The 27893-nt window shown below is 48.7% G+C and overlaps 13 protein-coding genes across 13 annotated transcripts; 5 read left to right on the forward strand and 8 right to left on the reverse strand.

Moving 5' to 3' along the window:
- Nucleotides 1-76: 76 nt before the first annotated feature.
- Nucleotides 77-739, reverse strand: N7520_001883 (uncharacterized protein; the record flags this gene model as incomplete). Its single annotated transcript, XM_057135818.1, has 6 exons — nucleotides 77-247; nucleotides 318-418; nucleotides 477-485; nucleotides 546-579; nucleotides 634-672; nucleotides 737-739. The coding sequence occupies 6 exons, from the start codon at nucleotides 737-739 to the stop codon at nucleotides 77-79; spliced, it is 357 nt and encodes a 118-aa protein (XP_057001754.1).
- Nucleotides 740-979: 240 nt separating this feature from the next.
- N7520_001884 (protein PET117) lies at nucleotides 980-1304 on the forward strand (the record flags this gene model as incomplete). The annotated part of the gene is made up of 2 exons (XM_057135819.1): nucleotides 980-1075; nucleotides 1131-1304. The coding sequence occupies 2 exons, from the start codon at nucleotides 980-982 to the stop codon at nucleotides 1302-1304; spliced, it is 270 nt and encodes an 89-aa protein (XP_057001755.1).
- A 2142-nt stretch (nucleotides 1305-3446) lies between these two features.
- Nucleotides 3447-5224, forward strand: N7520_001885 (indoleamine 2,3-dioxygenase family protein; the record flags this gene model as incomplete). Its single annotated transcript, XM_057135820.1, has 5 exons — nucleotides 3447-3940; nucleotides 4032-4348; nucleotides 4418-4578; nucleotides 4637-4939; nucleotides 5009-5224. The coding sequence occupies 5 exons, from the start codon at nucleotides 3447-3449 to the stop codon at nucleotides 5222-5224; spliced, it is 1491 nt and encodes a 496-aa protein (XP_057001756.1).
- Nucleotides 5225-5688: 464 nt separating this feature from the next.
- Nucleotides 5689-7630, reverse strand: N7520_001886 (Leucine Rich Repeat domain protein; the record flags this gene model as incomplete). The annotated part of the gene is made up of 5 exons (XM_057135821.1): nucleotides 5689-6420; nucleotides 6468-7139; nucleotides 7198-7308; nucleotides 7355-7489; nucleotides 7541-7630. 5 exons carry the CDS (start codon nucleotides 7628-7630, stop codon nucleotides 5689-5691), a joined length of 1740 nt encoding a protein of 579 aa, XP_057001757.1.
- Nucleotides 7631-7858: 228 nt separating this feature from the next.
- On the forward strand, nucleotides 7859-9669 carry N7520_001887 (uncharacterized protein; the record flags this gene model as incomplete). The annotated part of the gene is made up of 4 exons (XM_057135822.1): nucleotides 7859-8038; nucleotides 8087-8167; nucleotides 8233-9414; nucleotides 9466-9669. 4 exons carry the CDS (start codon nucleotides 7859-7861, stop codon nucleotides 9667-9669), a joined length of 1647 nt encoding a protein of 548 aa, XP_057001758.1.
- A 297-nt stretch (nucleotides 9670-9966) lies between these two features.
- Nucleotides 9967-12053, reverse strand: N7520_001888 (glycoside hydrolase family 32 protein; the record flags this gene model as incomplete). Its single annotated transcript, XM_057135823.1, has 4 exons — nucleotides 9967-10821; nucleotides 10873-11696; nucleotides 11756-11837; nucleotides 11886-12053. The coding sequence occupies 4 exons, from the start codon at nucleotides 12051-12053 to the stop codon at nucleotides 9967-9969; spliced, it is 1929 nt and encodes a 642-aa protein (XP_057001759.1).
- Nucleotides 12054-12809: 756 nt separating this feature from the next.
- On the reverse strand, nucleotides 12810-13196 carry N7520_001889 (ankyrin repeat domain-containing protein; the record flags this gene model as incomplete). Its single annotated transcript, XM_057135824.1, has 1 exon — nucleotides 12810-13196. One exon carries the CDS (start codon nucleotides 13194-13196, stop codon nucleotides 12810-12812), a length of 387 nt encoding a protein of 128 aa, XP_057001760.1.
- A 95-nt stretch (nucleotides 13197-13291) lies between these two features.
- Nucleotides 13292-14087, reverse strand: N7520_001890 (uncharacterized protein; the record flags this gene model as incomplete). The annotated part of the gene is made up of 3 exons (XM_057135825.1): nucleotides 13292-13334; nucleotides 13387-13711; nucleotides 13763-14087. 3 exons carry the CDS (start codon nucleotides 14085-14087, stop codon nucleotides 13292-13294), a joined length of 693 nt encoding a protein of 230 aa, XP_057001761.1.
- A 320-nt stretch (nucleotides 14088-14407) lies between these two features.
- Nucleotides 14408-15672, reverse strand: N7520_001891 (uncharacterized protein; the record flags this gene model as incomplete). Its single annotated transcript, XM_057135826.1, has 2 exons — nucleotides 14408-15154; nucleotides 15220-15672. The coding sequence occupies 2 exons, from the start codon at nucleotides 15670-15672 to the stop codon at nucleotides 14408-14410; spliced, it is 1200 nt and encodes a 399-aa protein (XP_057001762.1).
- Nucleotides 15673-16917: 1245 nt separating this feature from the next.
- N7520_001892 (NAD(P)-dependent alcohol dehydrogenase) lies at nucleotides 16918-18024 on the forward strand (the record flags this gene model as incomplete). The annotated part of the gene is made up of 1 exon (XM_057135827.1): nucleotides 16918-18024. The coding sequence occupies one exon, from the start codon at nucleotides 16918-16920 to the stop codon at nucleotides 18022-18024; it is 1107 nt and encodes a 368-aa protein (XP_057001763.1).
- A 946-nt stretch (nucleotides 18025-18970) lies between these two features.
- On the reverse strand, nucleotides 18971-20319 carry N7520_001893 (Zn(II)2Cys6 transcription factor domain-containing protein; the record flags this gene model as incomplete). Its single annotated transcript, XM_057135828.1, has 2 exons — nucleotides 18971-20125; nucleotides 20176-20319. Coding segments are annotated over 2 exons (1299 nt in total), but the record flags the coding sequence as incomplete, so codon positions are not given.
- A 1852-nt stretch (nucleotides 20320-22171) lies between these two features.
- N7520_001894 (uncharacterized protein) lies at nucleotides 22172-23224 on the reverse strand (the record flags this gene model as incomplete). The annotated part of the gene is made up of 2 exons (XM_057135829.1): nucleotides 22172-22948; nucleotides 23027-23224. The coding sequence occupies 2 exons, from the start codon at nucleotides 23222-23224 to the stop codon at nucleotides 22172-22174; spliced, it is 975 nt and encodes a 324-aa protein (XP_057001765.1).
- An 836-nt stretch (nucleotides 23225-24060) lies between these two features.
- N7520_001895 (putative nuclear pore complex subunit Nup85) lies at nucleotides 24061-27646 on the forward strand (the record flags this gene model as incomplete). Its single annotated transcript, XM_057135830.1, has 3 exons — nucleotides 24061-26577; nucleotides 26628-27144; nucleotides 27198-27646. 3 exons carry the CDS (start codon nucleotides 24061-24063, stop codon nucleotides 27644-27646), a joined length of 3483 nt encoding a protein of 1160 aa, XP_057001766.1.
- Between the last annotated feature and the right edge of the window lie 247 nt (nucleotides 27647-27893).

The following is a 27893-nucleotide window of genomic DNA, read 5'->3' on the forward strand; positions in this document are numbered from 1 at the left end:
GTTGGATATCGATGAACAGCCGAAATCGCATTTTCTAGCGACAAGCAAAGAAACGAAAAATGACGAAAAATCAACTCTATGCCTTGATAATCTTCTCCGGCACCACAGGCTTGACATAGGTGGTGGCCTTGATCAGGTCCTCTACGACCTTTTCGCCCTGCTTCTTGCCAGCAGCCTGGATCTCCTTGAGCTTCTCCTCGGCCTCCTTGCTGGCATCTTCCTCGGCCTTCTTGAATCCGCTGGAGTGCTAAAGTGCCAAGAATGTCAGCGATAACCATTGATGATGATACAATGCTGTGTCCAGGAAGTGATCCTACCTCCGCCTCGAACTTCTTGTATTCCTCTTCCTTCTGGCTGCGGTACTCCTCAATCTCCTTCTGAGCCTCGGCCTTGGCTTCCCTTATCCGCTTGGTACGGTCTAGAAAGAACAGATTAGGGGACCAGCGCATGCCGATCGGGGTAATCGGGTCTCGTACATTCTCGGGCTAAACGAATCAGATATATTAGCATCTAGAGCCCACGATCTCACGGTTCAGTGATCATACCTTGTTGCACAATCTTCTGGGCCTCTCTCTCGGCCTGTATTTATCATCAGCATGATCGATCTGGTGCTTGAGTCCGGTCGGAACGTACATCGAGGAGGGTCTGAATACCCGCGGAGTTCTGGGCCGACTAATTCCCCACCACCATTAGCATTTGCACACATTATGATTGGCTTTGTCGTAGTATAACTCACCATATTTGCTCCTGGAACCCTCGTTTAGGTTTGATGGGAAGTGGAAAGAAACGTTAACTGCTGGAGAGTCGGAGCTTCGTAGCTCGATCAGCCACGCATGACCCCCCAAAGCGGTGGGGATTGGCAGTACATTCCCCACCGCCCCGACGCGATAAACTGATAATCCGGCATTTTTGGGATCTGTCATTACGTCCATTTGCCCGGTGTGAATTATTCAACGTTTCCGTTCTGATCAAATCGACAATGTCTCGCGCGTCAAAGTTTACTCTGGCAGCTACCGGTCTGGGTACGGCGGGAATTGTCTGGTTTGTTCACTGGGCGCAAGAGGCGGACCGAGCGGTAAGTCGCCTGTTTCTTTATTGGAGATACAAATACTAAAGTTGACGAATTGTAGGCGATGCATAGAGGTGTTGAACGAGACATAGAAAAACAGCGAATCCGACAAGAACGACAGGCCGAATTTGAGTTGCAGAAGCGATTGGAAGAGGAATACTTGAAGCTGCAGACCGTTACCAGCACCACCGATGCCCAAAGCCCGGCAAATCAACCTTCGAATACAGGAACATGAGGCGGAATTTCAAAATCAGCGTTTGGGTACCTTTGTCTGCGCCACTGGACCGCGCAATGCATATTGGGTAGGTTCTATCCGCAGTGCTGTTGTGATGACCTCATTCTAATTCGGGCCCAGGGAGTTTGTACTATTTGGCGACTTGTTCAATCCTGTATAAAGTAGATGTCGTGTACGATTTTATTTGATGTATTATACCAGTGGACTCTCCCCTTCGATCAGCGACGATTATTGTCAAGTCAAAATCATACCACACATCGGCTCAACATACCATATCATTCCCCAGATTCGCCTTATTCTCTCAATCAGCTTTTGGTTCGAATGTCTAGAATGGATATATGGGAAACTCCACTTCTTGAGCTCTCATACTTGGAAAGGTTGTATGGCACTCTGCCAAGACGTATGCTACCCCAGGGCAGGTGCATATTTGGGCGACTAGTATATATAAATACGGCAATCATATTTTGAGATCGCTGGAATCTGCTACCATTCGGGTTAAGCTGACATCGGAGTGGCCACGGAGAAAGCCAAAATTCGACTGAGAGCTAGGAGCCACACGGTGACACCAGCGTTAAAGAACCTTCTCCGCCTAGGCTGGCGTTGGTAACTGAGCTGCACAGTTAGACCAGGCTGGTTCCATTCCACCCGGGTGCTGCTGTCAAGTCGTAGTCGATACCCGAATTTGATTGAAATATTACTTTTGAACACATACTACTCCTCGGGGCCGCTCCCCATTAGTTTATTGACAACTTGCAGGTCAAAGGGATTATGCTCCGCTGTATTGTTCGCATTAATAGAGTATCTAGAGACATAACTATGATCTGATCAAGGACTGTCAATTATTCATTATAAGGTATTTGGAGAGTCTATATATCGATTTGTAACCTCAAAACCATCAATTGATTCAATTGTTATGTATGGCATGTGAACCGAGCTAGAGAACCGCAATTTCTTGCAGTATGTGCTCTTTGAGTCTTTTTATTTCCTCTTCACCTTTCTCCAATTGCATTTTTCTTTCAAATCATTCTTCTATAAGCTTCTTAGTATGTAACAATATTGACTCGGAATCATCCGATCACGGGGTCCGTAGTCCGGAGTATAGCAAATCGGCCGGCTATTATCGGAGGCCGGCTGAATTCCGGCCTCCTGACGCTAGGAAAGTTTAAATGTCCCTTATCGGCCAATAAAAACTGTGGATCTCGATGACAGCCTTGGCACAGCTGTCGCGGTGAGAACCGTTACGATGGAACATGTATCTGCACAGATATAGTTTGGCACGCATAACTTGGGATTTCGCCACCCTTCCTTTCAATATCGATGTTAGAGCCGTTGTCTTTTATGTTTGTCTCTTGTGTGAGGAGTAGCTTGAACTGTAGTCTATACCGGGCGACAGGCACCTCCCGTTTGTTACAACGCAGGTAATATTCGTACTAAGTTTACGATACACAGGTATATTGAGCCTACATCATGACATCGATGGCAAAATCATAACGGACTGACCCTATTATCTATGCATTCATGAACGAATGGTCTCTGGAGACATGGAATTAATCCAAAATAGCATTCGTCACTTGACGAATGTCGTATTGACCCGAAATATCAACTATGCGGTCTTATTCAGTATTACTATAACGGGCCTAGCGCCTCCCTCGTGACCGTTGTGCCCTCCATGACGGTGCATCTGCAGAGAGCATCCGAATACCTTCATAGATGCTGGTTTACCTTATTTTGACGCTGGGTAGTCAGGTAAACCCTATACAGGACCCCAAATTCATTATCGGCACGTATTTACGCCCAATGTTACTAGATCATCCCCATCTTGCTTTCTATTTCGTAATGTGGGCTTGAGGCCGGAATTGATACCGGCCTCTTCTTATTATAAGAATCGCCTCCTCACCCGCCCAAAGCAATGGTATTTCTCTTTTCTCTTTCATCTTTCAAGATTCCCCAACCCTTTTTTCATCTTTTTTGGCTCGTTTCCCCTGCTTTCCTAGGTCTTGACTTAGTCTTCCACCTTGGTTATACTTTATACCCCTGATACACTTCCATACCAAACCTTCCCTTCCTTGTGATACATTGCTTATCTGTCTCATTGAACATAAGACAGATCAACACACTTGGTCACCATCATCTACCTGCAACATGACTATCTCCCACGTGCCCTATCCTTCCCCTTCTACCCTCAAGAGGTTCCCCCATGTCCATGATGACCCTTCCACGTTGTCGCATGCCCTGGACCCCTTCACTATCACCACATCTACAGGCTTCTTGCCATATGCCACTGCCCCCGTGGACCTTCCTGATGCCTTCCACCCTCTCAAGTCCCTTGTGGAACGTATGCCCGTCGTCAAGCTCGATGGGAAGCCCGGTCTCTTGGCAACTTATGAGTTCGGTCCTGCTGTTGCGGCAGAGTTGCCCGATCTGACTGATGAGGTTGAGAAACTTGTCCTTCCTGATGGTTCGCCGGACCGCTTCACTATGACTGCTGTCTTCCGGGACTACACCTTCGTAGCCTCGTCCTACTTGCTCGAACCCTGCTGGGAGAACTGGTGCAAGAATCCAGACGAGGGGTATGGTCTTGGACGGGAGGTCCTGCCCAAGTCTGTTGCTCGCCCCATGTACCGCTGTGCTCAGATGTAAGTATCTTCTTTTGTCTACTATGTCTGCATGTCCTCACACCACATGTATGAACATCGCCATGTAGCATGTCATCTAACCTATCTATAGCTTGGACCTTCCTCCATTCATGTCCTATGCTGCCTCATATGCTCTCTTCAACTATACCTTTGCCGATCACTCGAAGGGTCTATCAGACTACTCAAACCTGCGTCTGATCCGCGGCTTCGAACGTGGCCTGGACCCCAAGAGCTCTGAGGCAGGCTTTATCCTGACTCACGTCGACATGGTCAAGGAGACTGGTTCTCTAATCAGTGGTGTCCTACGAGTAGTTGATACCCTGGAACAGCATGGCCCACGAAACCAGATCAACGATGGTTATCGTGAGATCCTGACAGCCATGGAGAAGATCGAGGCATCGATGGAAGGTATGTTCCCGACCCTACTCAGCAGATTCAAATGACCTCCAGTCTGAGCATGAGCTAATCTTGCCATAGATATGTGGGGCAACTCCAAGCCATCAGAGTACCTCTCTTTCCGCGTGTTCATCTTCGGCATAACAAAGCAATCAATGTTCCCGAGTGGCGTAATCTACGACGGTGTTGAGGACAACAAGCCACTCTCCTTCCGCGGCGAGAGTGGTGCCAACGACAGCATCGTATGCACCTCTTTCATTTTTTTTGTCAGTAGGATTTTCATACTAACATCAACTACAGATCCCTCTCCTCGATCACCTCTGCCAAATTCCTATGCCTGAAACTCCTCTTACCAAGATCCTGCACGAATTCCGCGCATACCGCCCTGCGCCTCATAGGGAGTTCCTTACCTACATCCGCGAAAAGTCCGAGGAAATCGGCGTCCAGAACTACTCCGTCCAGGATTCCGAGACTGCAGTTCTTTTCCTGAAGGTGTTGAACCATGTTCGCAGCTTCCGCTGGCGTCACTGGCTCTTTGCTCGCGAATATATTATTCGTCGGACTCCACACCCGACTGCTACCGGTGGAAGTCCTATTGTGACTGTAAGTTGATCTTGCCTTACTCGTCTAGAATATTGTTTTGTTAAATTTATGCTAATCTGTATAATTCAGTGGTTGCCTAACCAGTTGTCCGCGGTTATGGATCTTATGATCCATATCTATGATTCTTACCTCGCACCTAAGGAGGGTGTCACAATCGTGAATGGAGCCAAGGATCGCATTGCTGGACACCGGAAACAGGTCGAGCCTATGATGGAGCTTGTGCGCGATCAAAAGGATAAACTGGCGAAGGAGGTGGAGAAGTGGTGCCAGGAGCGGGGGGTTTGATAAGGCTTTGGATTTTCTTTGGTTTCTTTTGCGTGCATGATTTTTGGTTATGATTATCACCTGCATTTTCGATTATGAAGATTTGAATTATTCATTTGAGAATTCATTACACTGGGGTTGGTGTGTGAAGATTCAGTAATTAGATATCTGGAAATAGTAGTCCTGGAACAAGAAAAGTGGCCAACCAGTCGGGAGATTTCTGTTACAAACTTGATAAGATGTGCGAATGAACCTAGGCTTCTTCATTGTTCTATTTCTTTCCGTTACCTGAGGCATTGATGAGGTCTATGCGAGAGTTTTCACCTTGCAGTAATATCCTCCCAAGCAAGAAAACTTATTAAACATGGCTTAGTTATCAACACAAACTCGTACTGATCGCTTTAAAAATGCTGACAAATAGGATGGAGAGTGCCATTAGAACAGGCTTGATAATTGGAGTTAAGTTATAGATACTGGCCCGCAGTTCAGATCACCACATCCAGTCCCTTCTCTCGACCGTATACCACAGCGTCCGAAGAGACGCCTTCGCAGCCTCGCACAATCAGAAGATTAATCTTTGGAACTTCGGACGAATCAGATCCTAGAAAATCGGCAATCCTCCGAATCGTGCAGCCCGTAATACCCGTATGGGATAAATCCAGCAGAGTAAGGTTATGAAATGCGTCTAGGAGCAGGATCGCAAAATCGTCATCCACCGCTTGCACATGAGTAATGGTGAGCTCTTCAAGTCCCGCCAGATGGGCATTTTGCCTTGCATCCACCATATCAACGAGACTTGTCAAAGTAAGATTGAAGCATCGATCCAAGTGCAGAGTTCGAATTGGGAGCTGTAGCTCAAAAACAAGTATCTGAAAGTTCAACCCATTAAGCCAGCCGGTGTCACTGAAGGCGAGGGTGTCTAGCTTTGAAAATGTTTTTGGAACGGATCTGATGACGCTTGACCGAGATGGTCCACCGACTATAGCGAGGGATTCGATGGTAGTGGGTAAAAAGGTGAGCAAGGAAATATTTGGCGAGATGCCCTGAAGTTTAAGATGACGGAGCGGTGGTAGAGAGTAATTTTCAATATTCGCAGTATTTAGAAGACCACCAGGACCCGCATCGGCTTCGGAGGGGAAATACAATGGCGTAATCTTTGGTGGGTTCGCCTCTAACCGCAAATCTTCTAGATTCTGATAAGGGTGAGGTTTGATATCCTGTAACTGTTAGTTTAAAGACAAACGATGCGGAGCAAAAAACCCACAGATAGGATGTGTGGAATATGCAGAGCAGGCACGACTTCTGTCAATGGCCCGGTTGGCGGCTGTTGGCTCGTGGACAGAAGGATGCTTTTAAGGTTTGGTAGAGCAGCCGGCCAGGATCCAGCCCGTAGAAACACCGGAGATGAGTTTCGAGAATTGTATATTGCAATACGCTCGAGTTTCGGTAGCTCGATCAAGAATCGACCGAGATAATCATTTGGAAGCGCCATGTCAGCCGAGAGAATTAGGCTTTTGAGCTTCTTTGAGCCCTTGAACTTAGCAAATAAGTCGTTATGATCGTGAGACACCCATAGTTGCAGGTGCTCAATATGTGGACATCTGCTCAGAAATTCCAAGGTCCTGGGTGTTTGCGGAAGTGGCAAGTTCTTGAGAAAGGCTCGAGTGAGCAACCCTTTAGATCGCCGGATGCATGACCGGACTGCGGAAAAAGGAACTGTCGCTCGAGCGGTACTGAAGTCAAGGTTCATCCATAAGTCCGATATGGAGCCGAAGAATCGTTCCCATCCTTTGCAGACACGCAAAATGCCCACGATTTGCTTGAAGGAGAAGTCCTTGATTACCATCATTGCAAGCTCGAAGGGCAATACTGTAAAAGGATCCAGCTTATTGAGAAGCATCCGATCCTGAAGCTTGTTGTGCAATTGATCCAGCAACTACATGGTATTGTAAGCTCAAAGGTATTCATTCACGTTGGGACAGCCAGGAACATACTTCACGACGTGGGTGTTTACTTGGAAGCGTCTTCAGAGCATAAGCGTAGATTTCCAGAGCCTTGGATGGCTTTCCTTCAAGGAGAAGCACCTTTGCACATCGTAGGTATCCCTGTATACTGTCAAAATATGCATCTTGGCACAAACAGAGTACTTACGCGCTCATCTTGGTTGGCCTTTTTGATCATGTGTCTTGAATCTCGACGCGCCTGGTCATAGTTCTCAAGTTTGCAGTAAGTCGCTGCACGATTATCTAAAATGCCAATGGTATCTGCATCTTCTTGGTTCAATGCCTGGCGGACGATCAGTGGACTGCCTTTTTGGGTTAGAGTGGATGGACCTACCTCGCTGAAGGCCTCGATGGCAGCTTTGAAGTTTCCTTTTTGGTAGAGCCTCTGGCCTTTTTTATGGAGAGCCGAGACATTTGATGTCATGATGCAATTAAACCCATCGGTACTCTAGGAATCTTGAAAAGTGAGAAGAATTAAAAACCTGAGGATCAATGGGAAACATGCGGTGTTTGCGTGGAGTGTCACGTGTTCGAGTTTACGTGACTTTGCGTGACTGGTCCCTCCGGTTGACCGCAATCTGATTACATAGTTTGTTTACAATGTTTACTTTCTTCCGCTTTGGATCTTGCATAGCTCCACCATCGCAACGTCATGGATGCGCACAATTTGCAGGCTGCGTCGACTTATGTCAACAATATTTTGTTGGCGCGCGGTTTACTCAATGATGGGGCTTCAATCGATTTTGCTCATCCCGAAAATGAGGAGGGGGGAACCGAAGCTACTATGGCGCGAATCATTAACCTAGTCAACGACTTGGTTATAAGGAGAGATGTTAGTACTACCGCTAAACACTGTCGCATCATATCTGACAATTCTTAGCGAGAAGCTGAGCATCGTGAGAATTTAGCAACAACAATTCGAACCCTGCGGGGTAGCGAGTCGGAGCAGACTTTGGAGATCGTACGTGAAATATCCTACAGGCCCAAGCTCACAAACCAACGCGCGATTTGTTTTTGCCTTACTAGGGGAAACTGAAGACCAAATCATCCGAATTGAAACGATCGCTAGCCCTCACTGAGGCATCAGAGCGTGCGCTCCGCTCTAACATGTCCAGCGCCGAAGCGTCCATCCGAGGATTGAAAGAGCAAGTCCAGCGCATGAAGAGCACCGTCCAGCAAGTGCGCGCCCAATGCGCAAATGACATACGCAAACGTGATCTCGAAATGCAGAAATTAAAATCCCACCTAGCGGACCGGCAGCGGGGAAAGCGCGAGGGATTGAGCGTCACTACCATCAACATAAACCCATCCTCGACACGTTCTCGATTGAGATCTAGTGGTGGTGATAGAGTCAATGATCCGGGATATAGTCTTAAGCAAGAGACAACAGACTTCCTGACCGAGTTGTGCCAAAATCTGAGTGATGAGAATGATACATTGATCGAGCTTGCGCGAAACACCGTCGAGACTTTGAGAGAGGTTCAAGGACTTCCCCAGGATGAGGAAGGAAATCAGAGCGAGGAGACGCCAGGATTGGCAGCCAGTGTTGGACCACAAAAGTCGGCTAACGCTGTAACCACACTCCCTACGTCAACCGAGGAGCTGTCTATGCGAATGAATGCGGTGCTGGATCACTTGCGAACCCTTCTCACGAACCCCTCCTTTGTGCCGCTGGAGGAGGTCGAGATCCGGGACGAAGAGATCGCAAGACTGCGCGCAAGCTGGGAGAAGATGGAAAATCGCTGGAGTCAAGCAATGACTATGATGGATGGATGGCAGCGCCGTCTTGCAGATGGTGGTGACTCGGTTCGGGTAGAAGAGCTGAAGCTCGGCATGAATCTTGATCTTAGTTTCAACTCCACTGAAGGTGTGAGCATGCAGGAACAGACAGAGAACAAGCCCATTTCGCCGATTCTGGAGGACCAAGAGGAAATGAGCGAAAGAGAGGAGCAGCCAGATGATGCGCCGTTGACTCGCTCCAAGATCCGCAAGGTCCCGGAGCGCGCAGAGCGAGCTTTACGAGAACGCAGTGATAACATAGCTGCCAGGCCTAAAAGACTTCGAAAAGTTTCGTTCACTCCTGGTCTACAAGGATCGCCATGCCTACCTATTGCGGACGATGAAACCCTGCAGATTAAGGCTCACAGATCAGGAGCCGTGACTCGCCGGCCCTCACGTCGCAAGACCGATCTCGGGGCAAGCCAGCTAGTAAGATCAAAATCCCTTAAAAAGTGTATATGTACTAACTCTTTCCCACAGGGCAATGCCACCGAGTCTATGAGTGTTCACCAAAAATTAGCTGCAGCCGAAGATGAAGCGCGTGCTGCAGCAAATTCTCGTAAGGAGCGAGAGACACGAAAAAGAAGTCGACCAGAGAAAGTGCCCAGCCGGTCTGGCAACAGACGCCGAAGTACACTCACCAATGACGAACTGGATGATCTCATGGGTGTTCCCTCACGATGAAAGATATGACTGAGCACTTGCCAACATTTTAATTGTACTGTACATATATTTTGACCTATAAGCGAGCATGTAATGGCGTGCCGTTTGTGTATGATTACCATAATTCATTTCGGTGCCTTAGCCTCGATTTGATCCTTGCCAACGTTTTGAATAATGGATTCGAATATGACCAGAAATTCGAACGGACAGCTAATCAATGCCTATATACAGCGGCCTTCGCGAGCCAAGGATGAATATCTACACCCTTCAGCCTGGTGCATTTATTCACAAGGTATGAATACAGTCACCGGACTAGGCTCAGTTACCTGTCCACCAGGTATAATTGCCCGTCTCAGCAGCAGTATCCCATATTAAGAGGGAGCTGCTGTTCTGAGGTCTCTCTGGCCAAACATTCAACAAGCCATCCCAAATCTCCAATTGGGAATACTTGACATCAACGCCTTCCTCAGCGAAGAAAGAGATACCAGTACTGTCTTCCCGACTGGGATAGATACGACTGGTGAGAGCAAATCGATCATTAGCGTACACTTCCACAAGAGAGCCATCAATGAAGATATTCAGCCGAATAGGCTCCGTGGTGTTACTACCACTCCTTCCTTTCAACCGATAAGGCTCAAAAAATCCAATGTGAGACGTATCAGTGAACTCCTTGATCAAAGAGGAATGAGCACGATCCACAACGATATTGCTGCTCGAAGGATCGAAATAAATGTTTGTATATTCCTCACGGTCAGGCGAAGCACCAACTGTTACTCCAGCCATACCAGTTGTGTGCTCAATAGTGACGCTGATATGATATGAAGAGGTAAGGTTACTGGGCAGGGTGATATTCTTTGCATCACACTTCCCCTTGCCGCATGGATACTTGGTATAGCGCGCACCACGGTGAATACCCTCGACGACATCTGGGGCTGGGCGGACACCCAAAGTACTCGCCGTCCAGCTGCCATTGCTGTTTTGGAAATAGCGGGAGCTCCCGGGAATTTTGGAGGGGCTATGAACAAGGCCCGTGGTATTCTTGATGAATAACTCTCGTGGGTGCGAGAACGCACCCTGGTATCCAAGTTGGGTGGCGCCGAAATCATTTATGTCTTCCTGGGCCCATCCCCACTGAATCCTGCGGTTGTTCTTGACATCGTCGAAGGAGTTGATCTAGTGATTGTTAGTGAGGTTCGTGGTAAAGTGAAAACCAGACTTCCTTACCGCATACAAAAGACCGTAGTCACTCGCACCGCCAGCGACAGGCGTAAAAGCAATACTTCCGTTAGCTCGTATAGATACCTCCCCCTCATTCCATAATGACCATTTATCCTGATGGAAGCTCACATTACCTCCCTCGGCTCCCATGGAGACAAAGTACCGATCTTCGATTAAGAAGAAATTGGAAAGCTCAAAGTTGAACCCGTAAGATCCCGTTTCTTCCAGTATACCAAGAGAAGTATTCTTTTCCGGCTCCCAAAGGGCTCCGAGGAAGGTCCAGTTGGTCAAATCGGAGGCAGGGGCGGTATACAACGGCATACGGGGACCGATCTCTCGAATACCAGAGCCCCAGACCGCATACCAGTGAGGCTCTGTCTTATTAAGCAGTGCGTCCAGTTGAGGCCATGGAAGAAAGAACGGGTCGCGCCAGCCAGTGACATTCCAACCACCAGGTGGATCACTGAGAATGGGGTTATTATCATAGTGTTCCCATGTTATTCCGCCGTTGGTGGAAATCGCTAACGCCTGACTTTCAGTTCCGCGAAGATATGGCTCGTTCCAGGCTGTTGGTAGCTCCGAGGCAGCGGTGTAGAAGGCTAGAAGTGTGCCGTCCACACCTCCAGTTAGATTGACTGCCTGTCCACTACCGGAAAATATTGATAAGTGATTGTAGAGTGCAGGGTCGTGGTGGCTGCTGGTAAGGTTGGTAGTGCCGATCGATTGTGCTTGGTAGTCTTTCCAGGCAGGAAGTCCATCTTCAGGATAATGGTCAACATCGGTCCATGTAATCAGGTCTGAAGATATCGCATGTCCCCATGAGACATTTCCTGGTTTATGTTGGTCAGCATTCGGGAAATTATTCGCAATCTTGGAGTTCAGTTCCTACCCCATGCAATATGATTGGGATGAAACTGATAATGTAAATGGTAAAGACCTCGAACTGGATCGTACATCGGCGCACAAGGATCCTGTTAAACTTCAGTCCAGTTCCACGGGCCAAGGAAATTATTGCATACATTCATCCATCCCGCAGGTGCAAGAAAATGAGAAGATGGCCTCCAGCGTGCGAGTGTGAATATGCTATTGTTCCCCATCTTCTCAATCCCATCAACCGTGAGGGTTTCTCCCCAGGCTGACGAGAAAATAGTACCAAGTACCACCGGAAATGAGAACAATAATTTCATGATGATGGTCCAATTTCTAGAACCTCTTGAAACTCGAGCAGCGAACTATGGATGAGAATTAAAATAGGAGACAGTTCTTCTGCGGGGTTGAATCGCCATATTTTCGGACACTTGGGTCTCAAAGTGGAGTAAATAGATGGGCATTGCAGGGTAGTTAGTTATAGCTAACATCAAAGCGGGTTGGTTACAACTGTGCTTGCATGAAGCCATCGGCAAAATACAGTAAACTGCCGAGACATCGCCTGTTGCCGAATGAGAGAGATGTGAAGATGCCGATAATCCTCCTGTAAAACTCCGACGATTTTCCCAATCCGCCGATCTTCGCGAGTCTCTGTATATTGTCAAGGCAAGCCGCAAATGCGAAGTATATCTAACTGACCAGCTCTCCGAAGCTGTAGATAAACCTGAAAGTGCTTGCGTTGAATTTCTGGGTATACATGTGCAGTACATCACATTGAAGGTTGGAGGTGGGGTAGGGAAACAAGCAGGATTTTCCCCTAGGTACCCGATGGACTAGCTACAACTGAACTTTGCTAGGTGGGCCTCGAGAGTATTCCAGCCTCCAGCACTAGACCTAAATCCCTCATTAGATACTCCAAAAAGGGCACCTGGGAGAAATAGGCGCTGTTGTAGCTATTTCAGCGTGTATGCTTCATGCACATGTGTGCAAGAATTCGCCAGTCAGGAGCCACATAAAAGCATGATCACCCGAGAAGTAGAGGATCGGATCGATTTGAGACTCAGTAATATGGAATATCAATTTGATGCCGAGGATTCTTCAATACATGATCTCTCAAGTAGCCTCACCACAGCTTCATGTCCACACAGTGCGGCGTAAAGGAATGGTGTCTGGTTTTCATCATCTTTGCTATCGACATCCACCTTCCCAGTATCCAGAAGTAGCCTCACCACAGCATGTCCAAACTGTGCAGCGTAGTGGAGTGGTGTCCGGTAATCAACATCCTTACTATCGACATCTACTTTCCCAGTATCCAGAAGTAGCTTCACCACAGCTTCGTGCCCGTGGAATGCAGCTAGTAAAAGCGGCGTCATGCCATTGTAGCCTTTACTCTCAATATCCACATTGTCAGACCTTAGTAGCCGCCGGACAATGGGCCCGAGACTAAGACGAGATGCTACCATCAGTAGCGTGGTGCTTTGATGGTCTCCCAAGACTTCATGCTGTTCTCCACTGGTTTGTCTCCAGACTTCTACCCAGCTTCTGAATATCTTTGATTTTACCTCACAGAGAGAGCTTGCGAGAACTTCAATCTCCTCTTGCTCGTAATCATCAGCTGCGCGAAAATGATGCAGCCAAAATTCGGCCGAGTACAGCCTGAATGTGCAAAGATGTGTTTCATCAAGATCGGCAAGAAGATATCGCATGCAAGTCTCCGCCATAACTCTGTTTGAGTGTGATAGCACGAGAGTGTTCTTCCAGGTATTCTCAGGTGGACTGTAATTCATTGGGGGGTTTTTCCAGACCAAGAATTCCTTGACGGATTGATGAAGTAGGTAAACCTTGCTGTCAATGACCGTCAAAAGAAGGCCACAGATTTGTCTCAAAGTAAATTTGAATCGTTCAACAGGCTCAATCTCATCCTTGATTCCGTCGTAGGATTGGCATCCTGGCGTTACAGCCAAGGCGAGGGACACCTCTGTTACAGACAGTGGTCGCATTGAAATGGTGACAATGTGCAGTAGCTTACTCGCTTTGTCGCGATTACTGCTCCGGTTCAAGATTTTGTCATAAGCCTCATCCACCGTCCGAGGTATTTGATGATTAATGACACGGCGAATTTGCCCTTTGGTAAAGCCTGGGGTGTTCTCGATATAATCCAACGTCAGAGTAACCCACAGATAGGTTCGATTCTCTATGGATGTCAACTGCTGCTGTAGGAATTCACGCTCCGCGTACTCCAGGGACTTCTGACGACTAATCTCATGAACTCGGCTTGTAACCACAAGATCAATCTCGCGAGAGATCTTCTTCACTTCGTCCTCATCTTCGCCACTCAGGTGAATCATAGGCATGCGGTCTTCCAGTTATTGAAAGCGGCTGCGGATGTGATCGCAAGGACGACTTGTCATCAGAAATTTCAGAGTGCGCTCGCTATCGCTCCTCAAGTAGAATTCTCTCACGGCTCGAATAAGCTGATCTCGGTCACATTCTTGACACTCATCCAATGCATCGATCACGCAAATGACCTCTCCCGCCTGTGGGTTTGTTGTGACTATCAAGAGGATCTCCCACATGTCATCAAAGGACTGGAACAGTTTATCCCCATCTGTATCAGCTTTTTTGAGGATATTGTCTGATAGTAGAGATGGCTGAGATATAAAGAGATTCCGTATCACCGCACAGAGTGCGCTTGTTGAGCTTTTCTGGTCTGAATATCATCCTTGAAGAAGAAGTAGCAGACTGTTCTCTTTCTGGGCCGCGGGAGAAATTCATCGACCAAGTACTTTGCTAGCACAGATTTTCCACACCCAGGATCGGCGGAGACCCATAACAGACAAGACTCATGGCTCTGATCCCAGTTTTTGAAACGCTCATGCTGAGTAAACCATTCACACGTCTCCGGAACGTGCTTGTTGTTTCGGTCTTTCCGTTCTTGGTACGGGCACGTGTGTTTGTAGAGCTCCCGGGGAAATTTTTTGACTCTCTCGTCCCGGTTTGATGATGTTTGCCAAGTTTTATAACTCTGCAAAGCATTTTCAAGTTCGTGCTCTAGCTTTTCTCTTTCTGCTTTGTTCTCCGCCGCGTTTATCAGGGTAGTAAACTTCTCTGATTCGCTCTCAAGGCTCGTCATGTCCTGCAACAATGCGTCCCAATGATCTTGCTTCAGCATGCCCCTGTAGAACCGGGTGAAAGATTCTCTCCGAAGACAGCAGAGTGCACGGGCCTGAAACTCCAGTATCTTGCCTAGCATAATCATGAATCTTTCTTTGAATCTCTCAGTAAACTCATCAGTGAGCTTTGCACTAGACTGAGAATGCAAATAAAGGTTCTCCATTATACATAAGCGGGGGATCAACGCCGCGGTTGTATCGAGGCCCTTGAGAAGAGCCTTATGTTGCTCAACACCTTGGATGAAAAGCTAAATCAAAGATTTAGAATGTTGCAACAGGATAGAATATGGGATAGAATGTGGGGCTCACTTACCACGAGGCAGACGGTCACACCAGCACAGGCTATTGCTGCAGGGGTGCTTGCAGATGCCGCGGTATTGACAATGTCTTTCACCTTCAAAACATTCTGAAATATCGTAGTGAGTAGGTCCTGACCTGAAACCTCGCGGTAATGAATCATCCGCTTCTTCTCTTCAATTTTGGTGACTCTGTCGTCAAGAAAGCTGCAAAGCTGCTGATGCTCAGACCCAATCTTCAATCCAAACCCTTCAAGAATCCGGGTCGCTTCATCAAGGATTTCCCTCGTTTTGGGGTCTGCCCTTAAGATTTGCTCGGCCTGAGCCCAAAGATTGGTGGAATCAGCGGTCAATTCTGGCTTCGTATCCGGTGTACGGGCAATTTGTCGGCTGTCCTTACTCGGTGATTTTTCGCGTTCTAGTGAAGGCCTTTTGCGAGTTTTTGCCCTGATATTGAAGATACTAGGCATTGTGTTGACCTTATTCTGGATATCCGTGATTTTGAGGGTATACAAAGTCAAGTTGGGCTGGCGCTCATAATTGTCAACTCCAGTAGCCTGCAGATAGCTGACGTGGCAATTGATGCGGGGTCCTTAAGCTCAACAGCCCAAGGCTGATGACCCATGTTCAGCAAAAACTCCACAGAAATCGAATTTCCATCTTTCTATTCCAGGCCATTTAGCCCTCTACTATTTGGGTACTTATGCTTTTTTTGTGGCCCCTGACTAGCCAGCTCTTGGAAAGAATGCATAGCTCAGTAGCTACCTGGAGTACCTACTGAGATAGATACGTGGAAAACCATATCTGCGAACCAGATTCAGCCACTGGGGGCAGTGAGAGACAAGAAAGGAGACTTAGAATACGGTGGGCAATAGTAATCGATCAGTCCGACAAAACTCCAATGGTAATACATGTATGATTTAACCTTACCGTCTTCACTAACTCTGTATTGTATTGTACTAGATATCCACTAATGTGATCGTCTAATAGTAGTAACATTCAAGTTCACTTTATATACACATACTAGAGGTTTTCCGCTCGCATTTCGCATCGCGCCTACCTAGGCAGAATAAATATTCTTTATGTTGATATCCTGCTATATCTGGTACCCAGTCTCCTACCCAGTCTCGCACGTCTCTCACTCAGTCTCCTACCTTCTTTCCTGCCTGTCCACTTATAACTTGCTATGGATATGAATCGGATAGTATAGTAGGTATTGTAGCGGTCGCCAATTGGTGCACCAGCAAGGTGCATGTAGTAAGGGTTCTGTCATACTAGCTTGGTAATTATGATTTTCTGCGATATATCATATGATGCCAAAAAGGGTTGTCGGACTGATCGCTGTTGCCCACCGCACTTAGAAGGAGCTTTTTGGAAGAAGTGTGGGGATGTTGTTCAAGGCAAATCCTGTCCCGATCGGGCAAGTACCTCGGCTCCAATGCGGCATCCTATTCAGATGTCAGTCGTCTCCAAGTTACAATGCTACACCCCCTGTTCGACACTATCTCGTTAAGCTATCATAAAAATCTTCCAATTGATAACATTCATCGACGAGTCCCAATCCACCGCACTTTTGATTCCAGCACCACGCTATCTGAGTGCCGACCGCGGTTCGTTCTCCGCACGACCCCACACATTAAGCGCATGAAGCGAACCCTCAATCGCAACCACAAGACCCTGTCAAAATCAAAAACAACACAATCCATAGCAAAGAAATGTCTTCTCCCACCAAAACGTTCACAGGCTGGGTAGCCCACGATGCAACCAACCCCCTAAAATACACAACCTTCACCCCAAAGCCCTTCACGGATACCGACATCGAAATCCGTGTTACGCACTGCGGAATCTGCGGCACAGATATCCACACTCTCCGCTCAGGCTGGGCCCCAACCGACTACCCCTGCGTAGTCGGGCACGAGATCATCGGAATAGTCGAGCGAATCGGCAAATCCGTCCCAACACTCGAATCATCCTCGGCCTCGCGCAAGATCCAGATCGGTGATCGGGTCGGTATCGGCGCACAGAGCGGATCCTGTCTCCGATCCGACTGCGAGGCTTGCGCTGATGGGGAAGAGTCATATTGTACCCGGATGACGGGGACGTATAATGGTCGGTATGCTGATAAGAGTAAATCTTATGGTGGATTTGCGGAGAAATGGCGCGGACCGGCACATTTCGTTTTTAAGATTCCTGATGGACTTCCTTCTGCTGAGGCGGCGCCGTTACTTTGTGCCGGGGTTACTGTTTATGCGCCGTTGAAGAAATATGGCGCTGGTCCTGGGAAGACGGTGGGGATTGTTGGGATTGGAGGTTTGGGGCACTTGGGGGTTCTGTTTGCGAAGGCGTTGGGTGCGGATCGGGTTGTTGCGATTTCGCGATCTTCTAGTAAGAAGGTTGATGCGATGCAGGGGCTGGGTGCTGATGCCTTTATTGCGACTGGGGAGGACAAGGGGTGGGCGAAGACGTATTCGCGATCGTTGGATATCATCCTTTCGACGGTTTCTGGTGGTGATATGCCATTTTCGCAGTATTTGCGTCTTCTCAAGCGAGATGGAACTTTTATTCAAGTTGGAGCACCGGAGGAGCCGTTGCCTCAGCTGGCGGCGTTTTCATTGATTCAGAAGGGAGTTAAGGTGACTGGATCGAATATTGGGTCTCCCGAGGATATTCGGCAGATGTTGCAACTTGCTGCGGAGAAGAGGGTTTTGCCATGGATTCAGAAGAGGTCTATGGATGATGTGAATGATGTGCTAGTGGATATGCATGATGGGAAGGCAAGATATCGGTATGTCTTGCAGAATGGAGAGCAGGCAAAGTTGTAGATGGTCGATTGGTTTTGTACATAGTTTTAAAGTTTGAGGACCTTTTAAATGAATGATTGTACATGTCAAAGGTGGATTTTGCATTATCCATTGTCCAGCTACTAAGATCAAGTGTACGTAAGACCTGGATATGGCATTTCTCTATTCATGGCAGCCTAGAGCTATTAGGTGACCGTGTAATTGACCAACATGCGCATTCTCCAACCTTGAGCTATTCTGGTGTTTCCTCTGTCAATCTAGTAGTTACTGTAATGGTAATCAAGACAAGAAAATGAAAAGCCTCAAGTCCAATCTTGGGGATGTTGGTATTACATTTGAACGGGGTATTTATTTATCATGTCCACGGATAAATGTTCTAAAATACAGTCCCAAAGTCTCCCCATTCACAGCCAACCCAATTCATATACATATGTCATCTCCAACGAATCAGGGGATGCTGCCCCGGTTGCGCCGGCGCTTGCGATTTTTGATGCAAGTACATACATGGTTGGGTGTGTGATCGGGGGAACCTCTTGTAAGTTGTAGGGATAAGGATTTGATGACGAAGGTATACTTAGTACCCTTCGATTGAGACTTTCGATTCCTCCCTTTTTCTCATTTTTTCTCATTTTTTCTCATTTTTTCTTTCATCTCCAATTGCGCCCATGGCTAGCGAACCAATTCGTCCAGGGCATCGAATCATTCACATAAACGGGCAAACGTTATCATTGATGTTTGCGTGCCTGTCGCTTCCTGTGGCTTTCTTCGTGACACTGATTTTTCAGGATTGCCTTTCTGATACGGCTGTCAGACTTTGGCCACCGTTTGGATCGGTCGAGGAAGTTGTTGGGTATACCAGCACACTGGTAGGTTCGGTTTATTTTCATGATCGTGTTTGTTGATCTGGTGTCTTTCGGACAACCCGCGACATCCATTGCTGAGATATAGCGAATCTTCCTTGACATCTTCAAAAAGTCTCAATCCGCTCCAAGTAATTCTGACCAAGGATTTCACGCATGGCCCAATGAACCAATGGTCTCCACTGATCATCCAAGATCGCCCACACTGCCTTAGCGACCCGTGTGCACCACTCGTCAAAGCACCACCGATGCTTCAAATACTGCAATAGCACGCCATAATGCGCTAACATGACGAGCGCCAACGGTTCCCGCTCGCGAAGCAAATCCAAGAACCGCGACGGAAGCTGAATCGCCCAACGCCCCGCGACCGAACTAGCCGTCATCCCAGCGTAAACCCAGCTCAACATACTGCCCATGCTCTCGATGGTCGCCGCGTAGACGTCTGTTTCGTGGTTCGGATCACGCGCCCCACATGCATCGTTCGCTTCATGTAATTGTCGCAGGACGGCGGCAGTTTCTTCGGGAAGTGGGGCACGAGTTTCATCGACCTTGAAGATTGGAGCGAACGAGCTATCGATTAAAAACCCCGACGGCGATTTAATCACCTGCTGTACTCCACGCGTGAGGACGAGGACTTGATGGAAATCATCGATGCAGGTCCAATGGTCTCGTGCATCTGGGGAATGGGGGAATCCGAATGTGTAGACGACGACGATGCCTGAAAACGCGAACATGGCTTTCGCATTACTTTCCTGGATATCACCCAGGAGTTCGCGGAATAGTGCCAGTGCCTGATTCTGATGCGCGACGGCACGGTTGAGATGTGCCGCGCGCCGGGATGGATCCGGGCCCATCCTTGCGAGATGAAGCGCGGAGAGAGCAAGTATGCCGTGCATTAAAAATGGGTGGGAAAGAGCCTCTTCAGGCACGGCATTTCGCCAGATTTGATCTGTGCTCTCATCGCGGGAGAGGGTGCGGTAGGTGGTGTTACACCACTGCATCATTAGTTCGAGATCATGGAGATTGAGGATTGGGACTGGGGTTGCAGCGGCAGAACTGCTCAATTGGCCTAAAATTCCCAATGAGGCTGATGCGGCGGTGGGAGATCCCAGGACCGAGTCTGTTTGCTGGCCACTATCTGATGATGCGTGGAATGATTGCCTGGAATCATCATTTGCCCAGAGAAGGGAGGTGGAGGAGCCATACTCGCACTCGGCATGACGTTTTGCGCAATTTGCGCATGTAGGTCGGGCCTCATCGCACTAGTGACTTGCATTAATTTATGCGGGTTAATGACTGGAATAAATTATACCTTGACTCGTCTTCGTTTACATTCCAGACACCCATGCCTTGATTTTCTGTGTGGCCGTCGGAGCGCCATGGAAATCACAGCGATTGGATCGGCATGGTTTGGGGTAGAAAGAATAGAAATCAACGAGTAAGGGGAAAATAAGGATCTGATGCCGGTTAAGATCTAACTAAGACGAAAAGAGTTTCAGGACCAGTTAATGGAGTAAAGTAGGCAACAGGATTTAGGATTTTGACAAGCTTAGTTTAGTTATGAGCTTACCTAATCGAACCCTGTCGATCAAAAAGGCTTGTTCATTCTGAAACATTGTCTCGCACTGCCTCGCTTGGTATTTTGATTGATCGATTTGGGAGGGTTCGGTTAATTTACAATTCAATAGTGAGTGGATCTGATTGAGTTAATTACAATTAAGACTACTTCCAGACTACTTCCCTCGTGGTATCATGCTAAAATCCCCATCACTACCACTCTGAAACATTTTCCCACATGGTTCCATATTTTGTAAAATCCGTCATTCGGGAACAGCGGAACCTCGGAACCTTGTGTGTTTGTGTACGGAGTACTCCGTATAGCTTTACCAAGCCTTGGCCCCCAATTGAATTGCCAAGCCTCGTAATCATGCAAACTGGTCACCGTAGCATTTGTTGATCTCCATCTGACCCGCCTTTGTAATATGTGTTGCCCGACGAAACTCCGCAACGCGAGTGCCATTAAGGAATTGGTCTCACCAGATGAAGTATCTGAAAATAGCAGATTTTCGCGAGTGTAATGCGCTGATGGTTGGCGTCCGGCGGCCCGTAAGGATGGAGGAAAACAATCAGGGTGTCGGCATTTGCCAAGTGCCGCGATGGGGCCGTTTGTGTCTCCGTGGTGGGACGTCAAATCTTTTTTTCCAATTCATTCGAAGTTACCTATCCACGTGAAGCATGTGATCACAAGACATGCGAGGCTGTGAGTGAGGGAATATGGGAGCCTTGTGGGCATGGTGGATTTCCAAGGTTATCAGGTATCCGGGTATATTATGCTCAATGCTTCATGAAATTAACACTCAGGTCTGGATTGGGTAAAGACCGGCGCATCATAGCAATTGCTGCGATTTCAGCGATTTCAGCGATTTTAGCGATTTCAGCATGCTTTTGAAACCAATGCTTCAATTTTATGGAAAGATCTCGATCAAAGCAAGGCTGAGGTCATAGGAGCAGCTTGGCCCCCACGTAGGGTATAAGGCCCTAACTAGAACCGATTACCAAATTAGACGGACTTGGGTTTCAGTTTCATTCGATTGGATATTTACGGGTGTTTACGAAATTGCCGAAAGAAGATAAAGGTCTGCTTAGACTCACGTCCATGGAAGAATACCGTCCTGCTGCAGTGCTACCTTATGGGGAAACAGGACACGGCAACATTGAAAACAATGGTTTATGCCCGAGTACATAGATCTGCCAGGTGGTACTCTGTAAACCTCTGTTCTTGACCGTAAATTGTTGTTATAAGTGCACGTACGAAGTACATTCCGTTATATCTCAAGCACTTGTGCTTGCAGTCTAGATTGAATAAAATGCACTTTTATTGAACACGGATCGAGGGAATTGCAAGGCCAAAGTACAAGTAATCGTAAGGGCGGTCTCCAGGGCGGTCAGCCAATTATTAGCCATTTACGGAGTGGCGGTTATCGACCGTGGTACCTGCTTGGCCCGGGACGTCTTTCGACATCAATCAGAAAAAGAAAGCGGCGTGTTGATCAATCAGAGTGGACTGGCTTTGCTGGGCACTCCCAATGGTGGAGGTGCTGCCTGGTTTTTGATAAACCACAAGCAGCAACTCGCAGTACGGAAAGCACCGGTGTCGGTAACAGCCTGGACGACCCCGGGAACAGACGAAAATGGCAACGGGGAGGATTGGTATCATATGGTATTCCAGTCCAGTACTTAAATGATAAAAGGTCTCGCTGGGTTGCACTTCCATATCTAGCTAGCTATTCAACACGTATAGTTAGTTTCTATTCTCTGGCTAGTTTATCTTCTGCCATTCGCTCCATTCTCTCTTGACGTTCCATTTGCACACGCGCGTCGACAAGAACAGACAAGCGATAATCAATTTCCTCACCGCTGATAGGGGGATCAGCCCCTTTCGGTACCTCCACTCCGTCGGGAGTCAAAATGGGTCCTGACTCCGGCCGGACGGGCCATTGGGCCGTCCAAAGTCCCAGCCCATAGAACCGCCAGCGATCCCAGAACGGCATCCCCAGTGCGCGCCATGGACGGGAATCCTGGAGGCTGCATGCCTGAAATTTGGCAGGATGGGTTCTGCTGCGGATTTGCCACGAGCGCCAAAGGTTGCCTTTAGATTTCCTTTTGGTAATCCGGGTTCCCCGGCCCCAGATGTCTCTTAGAATGCCCGCCGCGTCGTAGTCTGAAAGTATAGGTGCAAGAGGAGGTGACCAAACGTCGAATTTGCAGGATAGTTGAGTGGCAATCGGTAGCTTTTTAATGAGAGCCATATCACTGCTGTTCGATTCCACCGAGGGCTGTGTAGTATAATCTGTATCGGCACTAGATAGATCCTCTAGACATTCCTTGACGGAGAGGATCTCATCCGCAGCTATATCAGGCAATTGATTCAAGTCCATGTAGTGAGACCGCAGATACTCTAGGTCACTTTGGGCCCATTCTAGCCTGTCGGCAACGACCAATAGATCAAAACACAATTGAAGGTGCCATAGCGCGCGGTAGACCCGATACTCCTCAATCCAGGATGGAAGGCCAGCGTCGCGTGACTCATATGGGGTGGTGCTCGTCAATTAGGGAACGTTAGAGTCCGGATTATAATGCACTTCCCAGCGCCGCGGTTGAACCTTCCGAAGCCGGGTCAACAGAGTGATTAGGCAAGCGCATGCTAGTCGCTGAATGTTGGCTGCGACTATCACCATTTCCTGCAATATGGCGCGAGTTGTCGAAAAAGAGGAGGTCATAAGCGAAAGAGAATAGTCCCGAGCCATAAATTCGGCGAGACTCTTATCCGCCAAGGAAGGTTGGCGCAGTTCCATAGTCATGCGGAAGTAACAGTGTAATTCATGGCTCAGTATGGGATTCTTCTCCAGAATTGACTCAACCAGGCGAATGGCTTCAGGGTCCGCTTTGTTTTTGAAATCACCTGCGAAAAGCTTTCTCACTTGGGGGGGAGATTTGCAAAAGACTCTCGAGGCCAACCCAGTCCGCCGCGTATCCATTGATACTGGAGAGGAGCTCATACGGAAGTCGGTCTAATGATGCAATTGTTGTTGAGATCCGATATCAGAGTTGTCTAAATCTGAAAAAAGAAAAAGTGTGTTGGTATTTCGTAAACCCTCAGATATTGGAACTCGCGACAGGGGACAACGTAATTCCCAAGCGAGCGGAACACCCCATCGGCCGGAACACCCAGACAAATAAATCTTGATTTACTCCTGTATTCACAATTTGATATCAGACGTTGAACATCACGTGCTTTTGTCCGAGGATTTCCGATATTTTTAAATTAGGTAAGAAAAGCGGCTTCTGTAACTAACTAACTAACGTGGTGTGGTGGGTTAATTTCGAGGTGCATGGATCACGACCCCTGCGACAGTAAGCTAGCTCGATTCACGTGACCTGGAATTCGCGGATTGGAGTCGCGTCAACGGATAGACTAACAAGACCCCAAAAAAACATTCAACAATTCATTTGAGAATGGACTGTGCTTAATACAGTTTTTCCTTTATCGTGTCTCACACCTGGCGACACTGATCACTATACTCACTGGGCCATTGCTTCCCTCACGACATATACGCATGCTGCGTTGTTGCGGCCCAAAAGTTCCTTCTCTTCTCTTCATCTGCAGAGGTTGTGATCAACCCATCAACAACCAACAATGTCATTCAAAGTTCCATACGACTTCGAGTCGGGGCCGCCATCGACACCAGACAAGGTGAAGGGCCAGAGCCTCTGGAGCAACATCTCTACGACACCCGCCGGCCCGCCACCCTCGAGCACAAAATCGTTCACCCCCCAAGGCCACCCGCAATCCACGGCCCATAATACCTCTCAGTTCGGTCAATCGAGAAACGAGAACAGAGACTCCCTCTTCACCAAATCCGGCGGCTTCAACACCAATGACAGCATCTTCGGGTCCTCGTTTGGGTCAACTGACTATGCCATGCCCAAGAAAACCCAGCCGAAGGCCAACACTTTCACGTCACAGTCTCGCTTCACTTCCGCGACGAACGGGAGTGCATTCACCCACTCGGCCAACTTCAGCCAGTCAAACGGGTTCGCGTCGTCCAAGCTGAGCGAGTACCACGAGGAATACGACGACGAAGCGGAAATGGAGCCCGAGGAGGAAGATGCGCAGGGTGATATGGATACCAGCATCCGTGAGCCCTCCAACCACCTCAGCTTCTTAGATTCAACATTTGGAAAGCCATTTTCGACACAGCCGCTACCTACCCAGCAACCGACTCAGAAGACCCAGGCCCCGACCCAGCCACTGCAGCCGTCATTCCTGTTTGGCCAACAGCGCAAGCCCATCTATTCAAACCCTGTCGATGCCAAACGCCCGAGGCTGGATGAAAAATGGGCAAATCAGTCACCTCTGCGCAAGACGAAACTATCCCCCAAGAAGGCTTCGGCCATGCCCTCGATCTTACACAACCTCGCTTCTAGAACACGAGTTCCCCCGCCGGTCAACGAGCCTGCTGATATGATCATCAACACGGAGGATACATTGGGTCGCCTGTGGGACGAGATTCGAGATGGTCAGTACGGACACCTTGATCTTGACTCAATCCTGTCCTATACTGCCAACAAGCTGGCTGCAACCTGGGATATATGTGCAGACCGCAGTGGTATCACTCGCCCCTACGGTTTTGGGTCTAAGATTGGCCCGGGAGAGCAGGCTCCTAACCTAGTGAAGGCGAGCTTCCTTGCCTCTCTACTGCTGCAAATCCACCATCCTTCTCGGGCCTCTGCCCCGATCGCTAGCGCCTCCAACCCTATGGCCCGTGGCGCACCAAACAGTATGGTCAAGGCTATGCAGCGAGCCAGTGTTGCGACTCCATTGCCCCAGATCCTCCTAGACTGGCTGAACGGAAATCACGCATCCCAAACAAATGACCTCCAGGCTTTGCGGCATGTGGAACCGAACCCAACTGCATCCTCTAATTTCTGGGACATTATAAATGCTGCTGTTCTACGTGGTCGATTTGCAGAGGCCGCCGAAATTCTACGCTCAGCTGATTTCAACTACGCTCGGTCAGCCCTGGAGGACGGCCTGCCCCAGCCAGGCTATCGCGGTGTTCAACTGCAGAACATTCAGCGCTGCGTGAACAGAGCGTTGCAACTTCTGGACTTCTGCCCTGGGTTCCAGGACGATGACTGGAACATCACGGGACCAGACTGGACCCAGTATCGGAAACGGGTTCTTGCCGCGGTCAGTGATCTTGAAGAGTTTGCCGAGGGCAACGAGAAAGATCAAGCCGATGTTCCTGTTCAGGAGAACAAATTTCAGGCCGTCAACTTTGGGGTTTTCAACACAAATCCGGTCAGCTTCACACAGTCCGCGCGTATGGCTGAAAGCCGAGTGCCATGGAGTATCTACCAAAACATTCGATCATTGTACCGAATCATTCTTGGCGACACCGCCACAATTAAGGCCTACTCGCGAGACTGGGTAGAGGCCACCATTGGACTAACTGCTTGGTGGGATGGCGAGGATGACGATGGCGCCCCGAATCTTGATCTCCGCGCAAGCACATCTAGCAATGACCTCCAGCGCTCCCGCGGATCCCGAAATCAGCTTCGGGCCGTGGACCGTAACACAAGGGACGCGTACCTCCGGCGCCTGGATTTGGCGTTTAGCAGCGCCACCAATGAGCCTTCCGATGATACAGGCTTCCGGGTGAACACTATGAGCAGCCTGGAGGTTGGATTGGCCTCTGTCTTCGAAGGCAACGTGCAGGGTACTCTGGAACTCATACAAACTTGGTCTCTCTGTGTGGCGGCTGGTGTCACCGAGGTTGCCTGTCTCGGTGGATGGTTTGAGGCGGGCGGCTCCAAGAAGATGCCGGGTCTGAGCGAGCATGACTTGATGGTGCTTTCGTATGGACAAGATCATCTGCCACCGGTTGAAGGTCTCCACAAGGATGATATCCTCCGTAGCTATGCATTTGGGTTGAATGATCGTGGCTCCATCGAAAATGAGACTGGTGCTCGTCAAGGTTGGGAAATGGCATTGGAAGTCCTCACTCGAGTAGATGACTCGGAGATGATGAAAAAGGCAGTGTCAGAGGTCGTGAGTCGTCTGCCACTGGAAGACCTTGCCCAATTGGACCGGCTGGTGATGCTCCTCTCTGATTTGGGCTTGGAGGAGGAAGGCCGGCGGGTTTCTGAGGTATGTATACCGTTACTTTTTGACTGGGACCGGACGCTAACCTCTTACAGCGATTTGGTGATCAGATCACTTCCAAGTCTGACGATTCCGAGGCCTCGGAATTCGGCCTTGCTCTCATTTGCTATGCCCGTGCCCGCAACCAGCGCAAGGTCAAGTCCGTCGTAGATTTGTTGATTTCTTACAGTTTGGTGCAGTCACGTGCCTTCCCGGATGCCGCTGATTTGGACGGTCAGCTTTGGTCATTGATCAAAGACCCCAAGGTCTGCCTGTCTTCTATTGCCTCGGTCGACGAGGAGGCTGCCCGTATTCTGCAGTTCCACATCAGTGGGTATGCCACATTGCGCCGATTCTATGAAATCCGAGATGAGGCTGTGGAGTTGCAGGACGGCGAGCGACCTAGATTCAAGCCGCTGGCCCGACGACGCATGGCCGCCAAGGCTCTTACGGCCGTCATCAGCAGTGCGGCCGACAATATCTATGGTGGACTTTACGACCCTACTCGTGACTCTGCCGTGCAGGTGGATGGATTGCTGGCTCTTCTTGGAGAGGCCTTGGTATTTGTGAATCGTAAGTATTGATCCATACGCGAGACCTGACCTGATATATACTGACCTATGCAGAACCAACTCCAATCCTATCGGTCTCTCAACAATTCGCCATTCTGTCCGCGATTGAGGATCTTGAGACAGTGACTCCTCGGGTCTTCGCGCAGTGTGAGGAATGCTTCCGATCCACGTTATTGGAGCATTACTCTGCTGGGCGCAACTCTAATGAATTCTCACCACCTTCTCCCCGTGCACTATTGAAGAAATCAGTGTCGGCGCTGTCGGCCTCAACTTTCTCTCTCATTGGGAATGATATACGCGAGTCAGCTCGTAACGGCGGCCCAGCCTCGGTGGGTAGCTCAGGCGTCCTTGTGCCTCATCCGAGCGACAAGGATTCAGGCCGAGCCCGAGGATGGGACTGGCGAGTAGGACTCCCTGAATCTACAAAGGGCGAGGATGTACTCCGGATGTTACGAACGGGGTTGGCACGTGGTTTGAGTTATGGCGCATTGGGGTCGGTTTAGACATGAGCTGAAAAGGACCCATGTATGATTATTGTGGCTTGTCTTGGTTTCTTTTTAAATTCCTTTCCTCATAGCACATGGCTTGGAAATAGCCTGAAAACGAGCTTATCAGACAAATTCCTTCGTTTTGGGGCCTTCCATTGTCTAAATGAGGTCATCATACCCCTGCATGAACTTGATCCAGTGTAATCAGTCCAGTAATCGAATGACTCGCTAGCTGAGACCATTTACCGATGTCGCACCATTC

This window comes from Penicillium odoratum (genome assembly GCF_028828045.1).
Source record: "Penicillium odoratum strain IBT 22623 chromosome Unknown utg000001l_segment0_segment0, whole genome shotgun sequence".
NCBI classification, from domain to species: Eukaryota; Fungi; Ascomycota; class Eurotiomycetes; order Eurotiales; family Aspergillaceae; genus Penicillium; species Penicillium odoratum.